Genomic DNA, 17045 nt, shown 5'->3' with positions numbered 1-17045 from the left:
CCTGCTACCTACTGTACTGCTTACTACCAATGATCGCACCTCTTTAGGTAGTAGAGGGAGTATTTTACGCAGCATGCGTATTAAGGCAAAACAGACACTGGCGGTCTTACTTGCCTGTGATTCCATTTGGAGATCATTGTCAATCAGTACCCCCAGATTACGTACCTTACTAGCCAGGATTAGAGGTTCCTCCTCTGGGGTAAGCCTAAATTCAGAAGGAAATTGTCTAAGTATCCTACCATAGGAGCAGTATAGCACCTCGGTCTTTCCAGCGTTGAAGTATAGGGAATTCCTTCTAAGCCAGTCGGTTGCCTGCCGTATGCATTGATGGAACAGGTCCAAAGATACTGCGTTATCACCTTCCAAAGAAAATGCCAATTGCGGATCATCCACATAGTTGACTAGACAGACTCCGGCGGACTTTATAATGGGGAGCAGGGGCTGCAGATAAATATTGAATAAAATGGGACTGATCGCAGAACCCTGCGGCACCCCATGGATGACTGGTGATTTACTAGAAGTGAATGGAGCTAGGGTTACCACCTGATGTCATCCTGCTAGGTAAGATTGTAACCATTGCAGTGCCCGACCTTTCACTCCTAGCTTCTTTAATCTTTCCAGTAGGATGAGATGGTTCACAGTGTCGAATGCAGCCGACATATCGAGAAGCACTAGCACAGTGGTATTCCCGTTGTCAGCATGCATCCGCAGGTTATCCAACACCGTCTCCATCCCATGATCTGGGCGGAAGCCAAACTGATCTTTGTCAAGCAGGGAGTTCTCCTCCAAAAAATGTGAGATTTCCCTACTGTTGGACTTGGGCCTTAGAGCAGGTTCACCCCTAATCTTTTTGCTTTTATTTGTGACCCAGTGTTAGTGATTTTTGGGTCTTGGAGCACTTTTTCCCTGTGTCCCAGAGTGAAAGTGCGTGCGTGTAGTATGGCTGGCCTGCCCTCCCATAGGAATGCATGGGGAATGTGTGTGTCCCTGGTAGTTCCTGATGTGTGGGGAGTGCAGGCTCGAGTTTGATATGTGTGAACTCGTGAGAATGAATGCTGCGCGATGGTATGTGCGGCTTGTATGTGTCTAGAAGGGAAGTGCTACTTCTGGACATTGATGTATGTGTGCAGTGAGGGTGCTGGAGCGTGATTGGCTGGAGCTGGCTGGCATGCCAGGCTCCAGGAAGTCTGGATGGGTCTGCCCGGTGGTGAGTGTGAGATCAGCATGAGTGATGTGTGGGAGGAGTGCACCTGGGTCCTGGATGGGCTGGGTTTTTCCCCACACAATGCTGGCTCCGCCCCCCTGTGGTTTGTCTAACGACCCAAGCCTCCCCAGTGAATGAAAGGGGTGGTTGGGCCATCAAGGGTACTCCCCAGCCAGCTGCAACTGGTTTTCCCCCCACCCTGCACCTCCAAACAAAGGATTTCTTAGTATAAAAATGGGGCTGTGTCCCCACGGAGGTTGTTCTACTTTTGGATCCTTGCCAGAAGGGGCTGTTGCTGCTGCTGGGGCCAGGAGGACCGCCACTTGGCTTGTCTCCCTGCCTGGAGACCCAGTGTGCTGGCTCTGGCCCTGCCTTGCCCCCCTGCCTGCCTCCAGACCCTGCTGGAGCTTTGCTTTTGGCCAGAGCGCCTAGAAGCGCTTTATTCCTCCCCTCAGCGCTGGGAGCGCTTTGCTTATATTTCTAGCGCTGTGAGCGCTTTATTTTGTCCCTGAAGCGCTGGGGAGCGCTTTTTGTGCAGCCGGTGCCCACCCGGCATCTGCCCGTTTTATTTTGCCGATTTTCGGCATAGCGAGTGCCTACCTCGCTTTATATTTTAATTTGGAGGCCGGTGCCCACCCGGCATTGCCCCGTCCGTGGATATTTAAATTATCACGAGGGAGCCCACTCCTCGGATAGTGAGACCCCGCCTGCCTGCCTAAGAAGAGCCGCCGCGCTGCCCGCGGCGACCCGGAAGTGATTGGTGGGCCGGCCAATCCCTGTGCGGCCCGACCGAGAGACCCGGAAGTCCCGCCCTCGGCACTGCGGCGCGAGGAGAGGAGAGAGGCTGCCGGTGCTCGCGGGGCTCCCGTGAGGAGTGGAGAGCCCCGCACTGCCAAGAGGGAAAGCCCCGCCAAGAAGAGCCGACGCCGCGAGGAGACGCCGCCTCCCGAGGTATCTGGTGAGTGCGGGCGTGCCCCGGGTCGCGTCTCTGTCGGGGGCATTCCTTTGATTTAGAGCCACGCGGCTCTGGGGGCATTACTTGATCCTGAGTCCCCCGTGAGGGACTCCAACGAAGCCCGCAGTGTGATTAGGAGCCCCGAGGCTCCTGGGGGCAATTTGTTTATTTAGAGCCCGAGAGGCTCCCGCCCTAACGGTATTTACGAGCCCCGAGGCTCGTGGGGGCACATTGGTTTTCGGGCCCCGAGAGGCTCAGTGTCCCATTTTGGTTTTGCGAGCTCAGAGAAGCTCGAGGGGGCATTTGTTCTACAGAGCCTGAGAGAAGGCTCACAGCACCCATATTTGTTCTAGAGCCCCAGAGAGGCTCTTGGGTGCCAATCAGTGTTCTTGAGCCCACGAGGCTCCAACGTTGGCCAGCAGTGATTCACAACTGTCCAGCACTTAGTGGACAGTTGCTACGTTTAGGCTTGTGTTCTTGGCTGCCTGCGCAGCCTTCCCTGACATTTGGACTCAGGGCATCCCAGCCCTTGCGAGGCCAGTTGGCCTGAGGGACAGTTCTAGTGTTGTGCCATGTGCACCCTGCGCATTGTGATTTACTTGTTAATTTGATTCCTGCGCAAATGTTCTACCTGCACCTCTGATTGTGTTTTAATGTTTCATGTGCAATTGTCTATGTTATTACCTTTGCTAAAAGTGACCTGCTTAGGTGATTCTTTATGTTTTTATTCCCCTTTGCTAAAAGTGACCTGCCTAGAGGAATGTTTGTTTTTACCTGTGCTAAAAGTGACCTGCTTAGGTAATTGGTTATGTTTTATCCCCTTTGCTAAAAGTGACCTGCTTAGAGGATTGTTTATGTTATTACCTTTGCTAAAAGTGACCTGCTTAGGTAATTGTTTATGCTTTTATTTCCCTTTGCTAAAAGTGACCTGCTTAGAGGAATGTTGATGGTTTATTGCCTTTGCTAAATGTGACTTGCTTAGGTGATTATTTTAGGTTTCCTTCCCTTTGCTAAATGTGACTTGCTTAGGTGATGGTTTTCCTTCCATAGGTCCTGATGATAAGGTCCTAGTTCCCTGCGTGATTTCCCTACAGTGTTTAGGGTGGCGTAGGAGGTATTTACCCTTTACCAGTAGTTACTGGTTGTATGCTACATGTAACTATTTTGTGTGCTACATTCATTATATGTTTATGTACTAAGTGTTATACCTACAAGTATTATTTCTAAAAAGTGCATACCCCTGACAGTGGTCCAGGTGGCCCTGTCCTGTACATAATCCCTTGTAAATCTTGCCCGTGCCTGTTGGCACATTGTAAAGTGTGTGTGTTATCTAATGTGTTTTTATTATTATAATACAAAGGCTATTTTTGATATAACCTTGTGTGGAGTTTCCTTTGTGGTGGGCCTAGGGTGTTGTCGCTGGGGTGCGCGCGCAAACGCTTTACACATCGCCTCCGAGATTAGCCTTGCTCCTCGCGTCACGTTACCTAGCGGGTGAGCAGGGGTTATCTTGGTGTGTGACTCCCTTGCCCTGACTTAGAAATGGTGATCCCTGACTGACTTTGGCGTGAGCCTTGGCCGGCCGGGGGTCCCGTTTCTAACACCTACTAACTGTTTTTTCTAGCATTTTCACTGGGTAGTGTAGGGGGGAAATAGGCCTGAAATTAGCCGGTACTGACGGGTCCAGGGAAGGCTTTTTGATCAGTGGAGTCACCATCGCCAATATCCAATCCTCCGGGACCACCCTTTCCTCCAGGGACTGGTTACATACGTGCCTCAGCCAAGGAAGAGTGTCTCGGCCAGATGACTTCCATATTCTGGAGGGGAAAGGATCATATGGGGAACCTGAGGAAACGCTATCCACCAGACTTTCAAATGCAACTTTAGTGATAGTTTGGAAGTTGTTCAAAGATACCAGTTGTTGTTGATCTTCAGCTCCCAACTGTCCAGGATTAAGTTGTTCAGCCTTGTTGTTAACACGGAGAATATCCACGATCTTAGCAATCTTGTCCTGGAAATGTATAGCGATTTCGTCGCATAGTTTTTGAGATGCTGCCACTTTATTGTCCATACATTTAGGGGCGGACAGTGCCTTAGTGATTTTAAAGAGCGCTTTTGTCCCGTTTGATGCTTGAGCGGTTGAACTGGCATAGAAATCTGCCTTGGCCTTAAAGATGCTCTCTTTATAGTGCAGTTGTCTCCGTCTTAGATCAATTTTTATCTTCCTCCCCATACCCCTTTCTCCATTTCCTATCCGCCTTCTTGCGGAGCAAGCGGAGCTGTTTCAGCTCCTCATTAAACCAGGGCGCCGTGGCCTTCCTCCTATTTTTTTATCTTCTTCATGGGGATTGCCTGGTCTAAGATAGCAGATACATAGTTGGTGTAGACTTTGTAGTTCTCTTCTGCGGTTAACATGGGATCAAAATATGTGGCCTCTGGATCAAATACTGATGTTCTGGTCTGATCCAGTTTTGCCCATTCCCTACCTATCCTATAGGACCTTTGCTGACCTTCACTGTCCCTTGAGTGCACCATCCTGATGCTAAAATGGACTTAATAATGGCCCGACCAACTCTGATGCTCTATGTTTGATGCCCTCGTTGTGGCCTGATAAAAAATAACAGATCAAGGACATGCCCCCCTTCATGTGTCGAGCTTTCCTCCATCTGAGTAAGATCCAGATTTGTGCATGTGTGTCTCAAATCTCGCAAATGGCTATTAGCTTTCCCCTCTTCCCAGAGATTAAAATCTCCAAGAATAATCATTCTAGAGTGAGCCAATGTAAGATTAGTAATAATATCAATATAATTCTGATAGTCTGTGGTGCCCCCCGGAGGCCTATAGCATAGCAATCCAGTAAGTAGGTTCCCGCTTAAGGAATATAGTGAACCCCTTCACTTCTATACCCTCTACTTCATTAATCTATAGAAGTCTAAAATCCAGCTCCTCTCTAAAAATCACTCCCACTCCCCCTCCTCTGCCCGTGGCTCTAGGCTTATGAAGAATTTTATAGCCACTAGGGCAGACAAATCCCAGTACAACAGTGGACTCTACATTCACCCATGTTTCTGTTAGAAACAGTACATCGAGCCCCATATCCTCAATCAAATCGGAGACCTCTGTAGCGTGCTTCATGATTGAACGGCTATTAATCAGCCCTCCCATAAGATAAGAGTCTTTCCATCAACTCTCAAGGGGGCCGTGGCAGAAATGCCCTCTGTCTTACCCAGCTTCAGAAGTCGTTCTCTACCATATGTTATCCGCCTTTGGCCAGTTTCCAAACGGGCAGCGATTCCTGCGCCGTTTGCCTCCGGGGCGCGGACGGGCTTGCCTCTGGCGCGCCTGCTGCGCGACCTGCATGCTTACATTCCCCCCTTTAATTATGCTGGGCAGTGGGATCCGCCTAGCATCTAAAACGACTAGAGCGCCCCTCAAGATGGCGCCTGCCGGTGGCAGTGACCCTGCTTCTCCCCTAACCAAGATGGCGCAGTGGCTGCCTGGGAGTTCTAGTCATGCTAAAATAGCGTGTGGTAAGGTAAATTTTTATTGTTCAAGTAAGCAAGTAGTTTTAAAAGGCATTACAGTCAACCAGCAATTAAAATAGTTCAACGGTAATATTAATGAAAATACGGTGATTTTTTTAAAAGGAAGTATGTGAGTTCCTGTCTTTCCTCTCAAATGCAACCTGGGAGATCATGGTGCGGTTTAAAGTCTAGTGCTGGGCGCTTGCATTCCCCCCTTTAAGTATGCTGGGCAGTGGGATCCGCCGAGCATCTACAACGACTAGAGCGCCTCCCAAGATGGCGCCTGCCGGTGGCAGTGACCCTGCCTCTCCCTCAACCAAGATGGCGCGGTGCCTGCCTGGGAGTTCTAGTCACGCTAAAATAGCGTGTGGTAAGGTAAATTTTTATTGTTCAAGTAAGCAAGTAGTTTTAAAAGGCATTACAGTCAACCAGCAATTAAAATAGTTCAACGGTAATATTAATGAAAATACGGTGATTTTTTTAAAAGGAAGTATGTGAGTTCCTGTCTTTCCTCTCAAATGCAACCTGGGAGATCATGGTGCGGTTTAAAGTCTAGTGCTGGGCGCTTGCATTCCCCCCTTTAAGTATGCTGGGCAGTGGGATCCGCCGAGCATCTACAACGACTAGAGCGCCTCCCAAGATGGCGCCTGCCGGTGGCAGTGACCCTGCCTCTCCCTCAACCAAGATGGCGCGGTGCCTGCCTGGGAGTTCTAGTCACGCTAAAATAGCGTGTGGTAAGGTACATTTTTATTGTGCAAGTAAGCGAGTAGTTTTAAAAGGCAATACAGTCAACCAGCAATTAAAATAGTTCATTGGTAATATTAATGAAAATATGGCGATTTTTTAAAAGGAAGTATGCGAGTTCCTGTCTTTCCTCTCAAATGCAACCTGTGAGATCGTGGTGCGGTTTAAAGTCTAGTCCCGTGTGTCTTTTCTCTTCTCCAATCCCCCTTTCCCTCTAAGGGCTGTTGAAACTTAGACAATGATATAATCCTCTCTGTTATGGCAGAGCTAGAGCAACACAGTAAATTGGCTTCTTGAGACTCATCTCGCACCCTCAAGATTTCAACGTGATCGTTCATTTGTGGTGGGCTGTATTCCTACGTGACAACGTCACAAGGGAACTGTGCACTGCTCTGGTGTCTTCTGTCATTTTAAAGCCAGCCCTACTTTGCAGGTTGCTTTTAAAATAAAAGCGTGTCCAAATTTGACTATGGAATTAAAATACTCTTAAATTCTAAAAGTACCTTCTTTATTAAATATAAGTCATCCCTAACTTCTGTTTTTGGTGCCCCAAGGGTAGGGTACCTGGTAATTAAAAGCAGGAACAATATAAAATATTTTTTATGCCCTGGAGTGGGAAAACTAGTAATTGTATATTTTGCCCATTGTAGTGTTGCTAGCTCCGTAGGCTAATATGGGAATGCTTTATTAAACTTTAATAACGTCTAACTTTTGAAGGATGGAGCTAATGTCATATTTTAAAGTATCAAAATAATGGTTACAATAAATCCAACAACTTGTCACGGTCGGACTTATTATAAGTATTGCAGGAAAGCCCTTTTAGAACTTGCTTTCCTGAAGTTACTTAAAGCAGCCCTGTAGCAGCCTCTTCTGATTGGCCAGCCTTTGAAAAGCTGAGCCAAGCTGCTCCTGATTAGGTGTAAAGTGGCCTGGGCTCAAACAATAGAAACATCTGGTGGGAGGATATCTGCTGCCTGCAGATGCCAGGACAGGGCAGAGTCCATAAGCAGAGCAAGCAGCAATCTGGAGGCCAGCCAAGCGGTCATGTATCTCTGGCATGCCCAGAAGGCTACTATGTAAATGTAATGTAATGTAAAATAAATTTGTAAAGCGCATAAATCACCCGAACTATACCTGAGTACCATCCAGGACAAGTGGTGCGAGTGTTAGAGGCTGTGGCACCAGGACCCTCTAAGAGAAATGGACTGGGCCCCACCCAATTTTACTGAGAAAAAGGGTGACGTCACCTACTTGGTGGACCTTGGCTCCCCCATAAGTCCCCACAAGGTACTCCATGTTAACAGGTTGAAACGCCACCAACACAGGGCAGACATAACCATGTGGATGGTCTCTGATGAAGGAGGAGAGTGAGTCACTGCCAGACCATCTCTCCACCAACGTGCAAGATGGGTCAATAGAGGGAGTTGTACTTTCTCCCAAGTTGGTAGACCAGCAACAAAAAGACTGCAGACAAGTGTTGAAGCAGTTTGCTGGACTCTTCTCCTTGACCCAAGGTATCACCACTTGGTGTGTACATAATGTGGATACTGGAGACAGCCTACCCACTAAAAACAAGTTGCACAGGGTGTCTGAGTAGGGCAGAGCCAGCATCAAGGCTGAAGTAGTTAAGATGCTGGAGTTAGGGGTAATTGAGCCCTCTGACAGTCCATACCTACACCTAATACCCAAAGGGGCAGAGGGAGTTAAGGTTTTGTGTGGACTACAGAGGTTTGAATGCAGTCACAAAGACTGGCGCTCAACCCATACCTTGAACTGATGAACTCATTGACAGGTTGGGTGGCTGCTAAGTACCCGTGTGCATTTGATCTGACCTTAGGTTACTTGTAGATTGCCCAAAGTCAAGGGGCAAATGAGAGGTCAGCATTTTCCATTCCAGAGGGCCACTTTCAATTCAAGGTGATGCCCTTTGGTTTGAATATTGCACCTTGAAAAGGTTGGTAAACAGAGTCCTGTCTGGGTTGGAAACTTTCAGTGCAGTCTATCTTGATGATATAGCTGCACTGAGTTCCACCTGGGAGGAGCACTTGGTCTACCTGAGGGAAGTGCTTCAGGCTCTGCAGCAGGTGGGCCTGACTATAAAGGCAAGCAAGTGCCAGATAGGGTAGAGCTCAGTGGTGTAAGTAGGCCACTTTGTAGGTGGAGGCCATGTACAACCTGTCCAGCCCAAAATCCAGACCATCCTGTAGCGAGAGACTCCTAAAACCCGGACACAGGTTGGCCTGACTGAGTGTTACAGAAGATCTGTTTAGATTTATGGGACAATTGTGGCTCCCCTGACCAAACGCACCTCAAAGAAACAGCCCAAAAAGGTCATTCGGACTCCAGAAGGTCAAAAGGCCTTTAACACTTTGTGGGAGGCTATGCGTTCAGCACCTGTGTTACTGGCCCCTGACTACAGAAAGGAATTTGTGTATCAGACATATCCTTCACAACAAGGGATTGGGGTAGTATTGACATAAGTAAATGAAAAGTGCCAGGATCAACCAGTTACCAGTTACTCCCCAGAGAACAAAGATGAAGTGCCATTGAGAGGGAAGTCTTTGCTGTGGTCTGGTCCCTAAAGAAGTTGAGATCATACCTGATTTAGAAGACACTTCGGCCGCATTTGCTTTGCTAATTAAGCTTATTCTCATCGAGAGAGCGGCTATTGTCTTTTAAAGACCTGTGAAGTACTCAGGTGGGGCAGCAATAAGGCGGGCTCCAGCCCGGAAAGCTGTCTCAGCCCGGGCTGCGACACACGAGGAGGGGGTGTGTGAAGCCCTTTGAGCCCAATGGGAGTTGCGTGCCTGGTTGCAATACATAAACAAATGCTGGTGTTTGCTACCAAACTAGCGAGAAGAAAGTAGGATACTTCAACGAGAAATCCCACAGTTCCTTTCCCCAACTAATGGGTGCCCCAGAATGGTTCAACTAGAATCCGTGGCCCAGTGCCTTACTTTGGAGCATTTCTTACTTTGTGAGGATTATGTAGTATGGAACCTTCCAATTGGTTGGAAGATCATCCAACCATGTCACACTTTGGGGTTTTCCGGTGAGTAATTGTGAACCTCGGTGAAGGTGTGTGACACTACTGCACGATACCACCATAAAACCTCTTCCAATTGGGGAGCCTTTGACCATGTGCTAGACCAATGATACTCAACGTAAGGTCTTTGCTTGCGGCCCTCTTGACCTATACTTACGCCGCCTCCCCAATAACAGCAGCACGAGCTGCAGTTTAGTTGCCGAGCACTAAATAATCAGATTTTTGTTTTAATAAACGGGCAAGCATTTATTAAACTTCAAATAAATGCTTGCCCGTTTACTTAAAATTTTTTTAGACTGTCTTACACAATTTCTGACCCACATAGACCCCCGGCCGCCACCCTGCTGGCATCAGTGCGGCCCTCCGTCAAACCACAGACCGTACTTTGTGGCCCTGAGTAAATGTTTGCGAGTCCCCATTTGCTAGACAGTCTGTGCTGGCTGCAGGCAGCCAGTGACCTTCGGTGTGCAGGGTGCGTGTGGAGCGGTGCAGTCATCTGTGTCTTACACTGCCAGTTTTTGTTGCCTTTAGATGCATTAACAAATGGGGCCTAGTCACAAAGGCTTTTTGGAGAACGTAATTGTCCTACTACACTCTGACACTCAGTTAGTTCTGTTTCATAGCTTCCTGAAATGGCCGAAAAACGTTTACACTGTGAATGAAATGGAAACATTTAGGAAATATTTGGATTCAGTTATTAAGCACTGTGTACTTTTCGCTTTATTTCCTAATACGGAGTTTAACGGTTTGTTTCCGATTCACAATGGCATCAAAGGAACGTAAGAGTACGTAAATGAGTACTCTTGCGGTACTAAGGCCGGTGATTATAAAATGCTTCTGTAAATAGGCCCCTATGTGTCAAGGGTGGCAAACGTAAAATAACAAACTTTAATTTACAATTATTGCAACATCTCAAAACCAGCGTAAATATAAATGTGGATAAAGAACATTATTAGAAAATAGCACAAATTAAAAATGTGGGAGATTCATTATCTTACCTTTGGATGCCACTGCTGTCCTCACTATAACCAGACAGATAAGAGCGAGAATAGTTCCCCAGCCTGACCTCATTTCTCCAGGTACTGAAATAAATATGGATGTTAATAACTTTTTGACACTCCAAGAGGACAAATGCATTTGTCGTAGGTGCAATAGAAAAAGGCTGCTAAGAGAAAATAATAGTAATGTAGAAACAACCCTCTCAGACGGCTAACTCCGATATAAGGGGTAAAGTTCGACTCCCCAGAAGAGATTGAACCATGAACTGCAATCGATGTGAGTAAAAATAAGGTCACTTTCTAACTGCCAGGCTCCAGCTTCGAAAAGCAAGCGAAGAACGCCTCAACACAGTCAGAGAGTTCATAGCAGGCGGGCAACTAGAGCCAAATTTCGGGGTGGGGGGGGGGGAGGGGATCGGGGGGCTGAAAAAGATTTGGGGCGGGGGGGGGGGGGTTAATTCTTCCAGCCTTAACCAGAGTGGCTGTAAGAAGGGGTGAAAACATAACAAAAGCCACATTTACAAGTGAATGGTTCGCGCAATAACTACACTCCACGCTGTTACTTGAAGCGTAAAATGCCATTTATTAGGACAAGGTTGCAATCATTTAGACTTATTAACAGTACATCAATGCATGAAATTTACTTTTCCATAATCATTTTAGACTTATTAACAGTACATCAATGCATGAAATATACATTTCCATCCCATACCCACGCATTCTCCATTTTGCTTTTCCAAAATCATCTCACCTGTTTGACTCTTCACCCATTCACTCGATAACCTCCTTCCTTTCCCCATTCTCACCTTCACTTGCCCTCCAAGCATCCTCTGTTGACTTTGCCTTTATTGCTCATTGCCTCCCATGCCCCACTATCAGTCACCTGTGTACCGTTTTCCCCCCACCCGAGGGGTGTATCCGCCCGTATATGACTCCCCACCCCTCCAAAGTACTGCCAACCAGGGAACCCCCAGAGGGCGGTTCCCTGCCCCACCCCCCGCGTGCATCGAATGCATCTGCCACCCTGTGGCGTCCGATGGCTGACCAGCCACCACCTTACCGCGTGTCTCGGGCACACAAATAACCTATGCGAGGCAATCCCCGACCAGGAAAGATGCCCCCCTTCCGCGGTAAAAGACCAAGCCCACTGTTGTTTGCAATCCGTGTAATCCGACCATCGGGCCAAACCATGTCAGTGACATGAGTCCCTCTTCGCCGGTGAACGACCATCCACCACCTGTATCCGTGCCCCAGATTCACCAATCACATTCCCAATCAGTTGTCAGGAAGCTGCCTGCCTGTTTATTTAAGGTGAACGACCATCCACCAATCATTACTGCGTCCCGCTACAAAGTACATTTTTGGGCCATTCGATGCTAAAGGTGCCCCCCCCCCATGGTGACTGACCATCCACCACCATTCCTGCGCCTCAAGTAAGTCAATAGGAATTCAGTCCAACATTGAGCGCGACGAAAGTACCCCTCCAGGTGAAAAACGGCCACCCACCCTCTGCTCACCGCCAGTGCAACAGAGAAAAATTCACAGGCCAAACATCCACCCCTTGCTTGCCGCCAGTGCAACAGAGAAAAAATTCACAGGCCAAACATCCACCACTTGCTTGCCGCCAGTGCAACAGAGAAAATTCCACAGGCCAAACATCCACCCCCTGCTTGCCGCCAGTGCAACAGAGAAAAATTCACAGGCCAAAACATCCATCCCCTGCTTGCCGCCAGTGCAACAGAGAAAATTCACAGGCCAAACATCCACCCCCTGCTTGCCGCCAGTGCAACAGAGAAAAATCCACAGGCCAAACATCCACCCCCTGCTTGCTGCCGGAGCAACAGAGAAAAAATTCGCAGGCCAAACATCCCCCCCCCTGCTTGCCGCCAGTGCAACAGAGAAAAAAGCCACAGTTCAAAACATCCATCCCCTGCTTGCCGCCAGTGCAACAGAGAAAAAATGCACAGGCCAAACAGTCTCCAAAAGGCGCCCCCCGCGCGGCGAACGACCGTCCACCACATGTACTTGGCTCACAAAACCAACAACCGGCCCGGGCCATTCATTAGTCACCCAAGGTGTCCCCCCACCATTTTCGAGGTGAATGACCATCCACCCCTTGCACCTCCATCCTTTGCCCCTGACCTGCACGGTCATCCACACCTCATCTCCAATATCCCCATGCATTGTATAATGTACTGTGGCTCCCACCACACTTAGTGAACGACCATTCTCCAATCCGTGCCTGCATTCTGTATCCAAAACGGTCTCGGGCCAAATTTTTGACCATGCCAGGCACCCCCCCATGGACGACCATCCACGGCTGTACCACTACCCCAATGTACGTGAGCAACAGTCCCCCACCATTCTCGGACCACGACAGGCGACTCCCTGTGACCAAAGGCCCCCACCATCAATCTCACACCGAACCGTCCCCATCACCCAGAGCGTCACAGCCTGGACCTCTAAACCTCAGCCCCCCAAACCGTCTCCCCCCAAGCACAAAACCCTGCGCCCGACCAGGACGCCCCATGTCCCGTTCCTTGGAAAACACATCCCCTGCCAAGCACCTCAGGATACTGCCAGCCTGACATATCCTAGCAACTTCTCCCCTTCATGTGTCCTCAAAGCGGGGCAACCCTACCTTCCCTGCGCCTTACGGCAAACGTCATGGCACCAACCCCTTCCCACAATGTCCTTCGCCCTGTCTCCTACCGTTCACCACTCAATCATCGGGGATCCTGCCCAGACCCGTCCACACCCCCGCTAGTGCACCCCCTGTGTTGACCACCTGCCGGGAGAAAAACCACCCTCCTTCCAGGCGACAGCCCTGGCTCCAGCTCCACTCCCAGACCCCATGGTAGAAAAGAAGAACGAATCCTGCCAGAAACGCATGGTTTTCCCCCAGCCCCCTTTATGGTTTAGTCAAGGAAAATAAGGAAGCAAGTATGAAAAGGTGCTGCCAGCGTGAAGTAGAGATCAGGTCCGCAACTCCCTTAAAATCATGTAGAAGACATTCGTACAATTCTTACATTCTAACTTCTATATTCCAAAGATATGCAACACTACAGGCAGCCAGCCCAAAACCTCCGCCAATCAAAAGCCCACACCCCAGTACCCACGGCGCCACAGACACCTCACTGTACACCCTCTGCCCCGTAAGCGCCCCCCTCCCAGGACCCACCCAATGACCACCGCCGTCGCGGCCCCCCGAACATCCAAGAAACCACACTCCTCCGCCAGGCAGTCCCGCCAAAGAACAGCCCGGTCACGCACCAGGCCAAAGACCAGGAGAAATGTCTCCCCCGTTGCTAAAAAACCTCTACTTCACTCCCAACCTCCTCCATTCACAGTCCCTCGCAACCTTTCCACACACGCCCTTGCCCCCGAACAGACCGACACCAATACGCCGCTACGCCCGGCCCCCACTGCCCTCCTGTCCGGGCCCACTGCTGTCACAACTACACCGCCCCCCGCTGCTCCCCCAAAAAGCCTAGGCCCCCAATTTAGCACTACCAACTGCTCCGTCGCAATCCCAACCGAAGCTCCCTACAGTACCTTCCAACCTGCAGCTACCTATGAACCACGCACTCCACGTCCCTGGTGGGCAGTACCAACCCCCAGGTCACAGGGAAAAACAAACCCACATAGACCTCAGCACACAGCGGCCCGATACCTCTCCACCGTGTTACAGCTCCCCGCCCCCACCTCCAGGAAACTCCTTGCTACCGCCAAAACACGCCACTCCCAAAAACTTCCCTGCCAAACAGCACCCCCCGCCTTATCGGACGCTCGTCACCCTATGATGCTCACCCCCGAGAACCCCCCGCGCAGCCGCCCTTCGACCTGTATAGGCGGACATAGGCTGCGCATTCTTTCCCGCACTCCGTTCATGAGACCCCCCCAAACCCCGTAACTGCCATGCCACCAAATCCTGAAAACTAAAAACCTCTGAACCTCCGGCATAACCCGCGCATCCGCTAAGTCAAGATGCGAAGCAGTCCTCCACCTACATGGTACCAAAACTGGCCTCCACCCCAGGAGCATCTAGCCCCCGCCTCCAGCTTCTCCTCTCCAACCTTGACCTTGCGCCCACGTGACGCTGCCACGCTGGCCCGCCCGTCATGGTGAGGGCAGCATCGCATCTTGCGGGAACACTCCCCCCGGTACAAACATCCAACCCCCGAGCCCCATCAACCTGAACACCACTGCCACGCCACCAAATGACCACATGGGAGCCGAACGGCCATCCCTGTCAACCTCACTGTGAAGCTCGCCACCCACACTGGGTCCCATCATTACGCCTGCCGCAGCAGCACCGGTAACCCCCAAGACACTCCCACACCTGCAGCGCATCACCTCGGAAGCGCCATGATCCCGGCCCCAGCCGTAAACGTGTACCTAAAAGTTGCTCCAGCACAACGCCCCTTTGTTCCTGGGCGCCATGCCCATCGCGGCCGTGCCCGCAGATCCTACCGCGGCCGCCCTCGACCCCCGCCACCATAAAAAACCGTCCAACCACCATATACCCCACCGAAATAACCAGCCCTGCTCGCACCAACTTCCGGTCAACCCAACATCTCCACCACACAGCACCCACAGCCCACAACACCCTTCACCATCACACCCACCGACCCCCAGCACTTCTCTTACAACAACCATGCCGACTCGCACACCGCACAAACTGAACCGGTCACACCGTACATATGGAACAGTGTCTGGATAAAATGTTGAGTATGATGCTGCGCGAATCCCCCGACGGTGGGCAGGCCGCCGCGGACCCCCCTACTGCTTCGGACCAGCGTTAGGAGGCCGTAGTGCGCCCCGCTGGTGTCACACCTGCTGCCGAGCTGGACCGCCATCCTCCGTTCGCCTCCCCATCGGGTCGCCAGAACCAGGTGGGCCCAAACATCACCGGGCCTCGTGCCGTCTAGGCCGTCCCTTGCACGTGTCCATGATACCCTACGCAGTGCCGCCGACCAACTCCGCAAGGGGCCCGAATCCCCCCCTCCCCCCAGCCGTCACCAGTGCCCCGTGACCAACCCAGGCAGCGCGGGCTCCCTGTAGGGACGGGCCCACGCCCCCACCACACTGCAGCAAAAAGGGGGGGGTTGGGGACCTGCAAGACCTCAGCCAGCTCCAGGCGATGTCGGCAACATGCGACGCCCCGCCCCACTGCCCCACCCCTGTTGGCAAATGCCCTCTACAAGCTAAGGCCCGCCTGCCTTTAGGAATGAAGGAATGCCCCCCAGAAGGCAAGGAGCAGCAACTTCCCAAAAAACCCACCCCGTGCTAAAACTGGGGCCGTTCACGCCGACCCTCCCCCCACCAGGCACCCAGCAGCAAGCCCCCCCCCCGGGACCGCGGGCGAAGCAAGGACGCCCCCCCCTCCCACCCCCGCTGCACGGCCCCCATCAGCCTCGCACCGGCCAGATGCCCCCCCCACCCCTCGCGGACAAAGGCAGCGCACCATGGCCCCCGGGAAAGTCTCAGGGAAAGGGGAAACTAAACGCGCGCGGCGCAGGGCCCCCGCCCGCTCCCCGACAGGGTGACCCCTCGCCAACAGCCACCACCGACGGGCACATTAGCAGCCACGTCGCAGACCAAAACCCCCGCCGCCGCGCCCGGCCGATACCCCCACGCGTACCACTTACTACTCGGGGAAACCCCCATCCGGACCAGGGGCCACGCCGATGGACACGCCTGCCGCGGCCTCTCCACTCGGCCAGTTCGAGCTCCGCACTTCCTCGGGGCGAAGACCCCCAGCCACGCCGAAAGACTCCCCAGGGGCAACTCCACGGAGCCGCACGCCAAAAGGCTAAAGCTTTCCAGACAGCCGATCGACAAATCGCCCCCTTCAAAAACTACCCTACCGCTCACAAAATTAAAACACCCTCCCGGTGGTGCTCAGGTGTCAGGAAGAGGCCGGATCTTCCTCTCCTGACACCTTATATGCCCTCCCCCATCCCACCCCTTCCTTTAACCCCTGTAGTCCCGCCCTCCACCTTGTCCTTCCGTTTATCGCGTGAAAACCCCGGGGGAAGACTGGTCTGCGACCTTCGCTTCCCCCGGGGGCCGCAATTTTACAGACCTGTGAATTACTCGGGTGCGGCTGCAATTAGATGTCTCCGAATTTCCTCTACTCCTCTGTGCACTTTGGGAACTTTGACGACTTATTGATCTAAGGAACGGCACTAGTTCTCGGAGGTTCCAGCTCATAGGTCGAGATTAGCACCCATCGCGATACATGTCAATAGACTGCGAAGCCAGCAATGCCTTTAATTTCCGCTCCTTCTTAAACTGTGAGAGATAACATAAGAAATGTGTCAAATTAGTTCGCGTAATTCCTGATAAAGAAGCTAATTTAAATGTAAACGTTATGCATGTATATATTCAAACGTAATAATGGTAGAACACGCACGTACCTTGATTGTTGTTTTGCCGAATTAATCTCAAATAAAAATGGGCGGAGATGAGGTTACTGAATTACGAGGTTAAAGTATCTCACTGCCATCTTCTGGGCAGGTCTTGTATTTTCTAGCGAAAAGTACAATAGATACACATTGTGCACGAATCA

At 51.0% G+C, this 17045-nt stretch overlaps 1 protein-coding gene across 2 annotated transcripts in view; it reads right to left on the bottom strand.

Moving 5' to 3' along the window:
• The window catches only part of LOC144799496 (fatty acyl-CoA hydrolase precursor, medium chain-like), a 282807-nt gene extending 265994 nt beyond the window's left edge, over positions 1-16813 (bottom strand). For both annotated transcript variants that reach the window (XM_078670844.1, XM_078670847.1), the window contains exons 1-2: positions 16560-16813; positions 10472-10555 (exon numbers count right to left, since the gene is read on the bottom strand). In XM_078670844.1, coding sequence (XP_078526970.1) covers positions 10472-10544 — 73 coding nt within the window. In that variant the 5' untranslated portion in view covers positions 10545-10555; positions 16560-16813. The remainder of the gene's footprint in view (positions 1-10471; positions 10556-16559) is intronic.
• Positions 16814-17045: the final 232 nt, after the last annotated feature.

This window comes from Lissotriton helveticus, chromosome 12, assembly GCF_964261635.1.
Source record: "Lissotriton helveticus chromosome 12, aLisHel1.1, whole genome shotgun sequence".
NCBI classification, from domain to species: Eukaryota; Metazoa; Chordata; class Amphibia; order Caudata; family Salamandridae; genus Lissotriton; species Lissotriton helveticus.
Note: the sequence above shows the minus strand (reverse complement) of the source record. Positions and strands in the feature narration are given on the sequence as shown.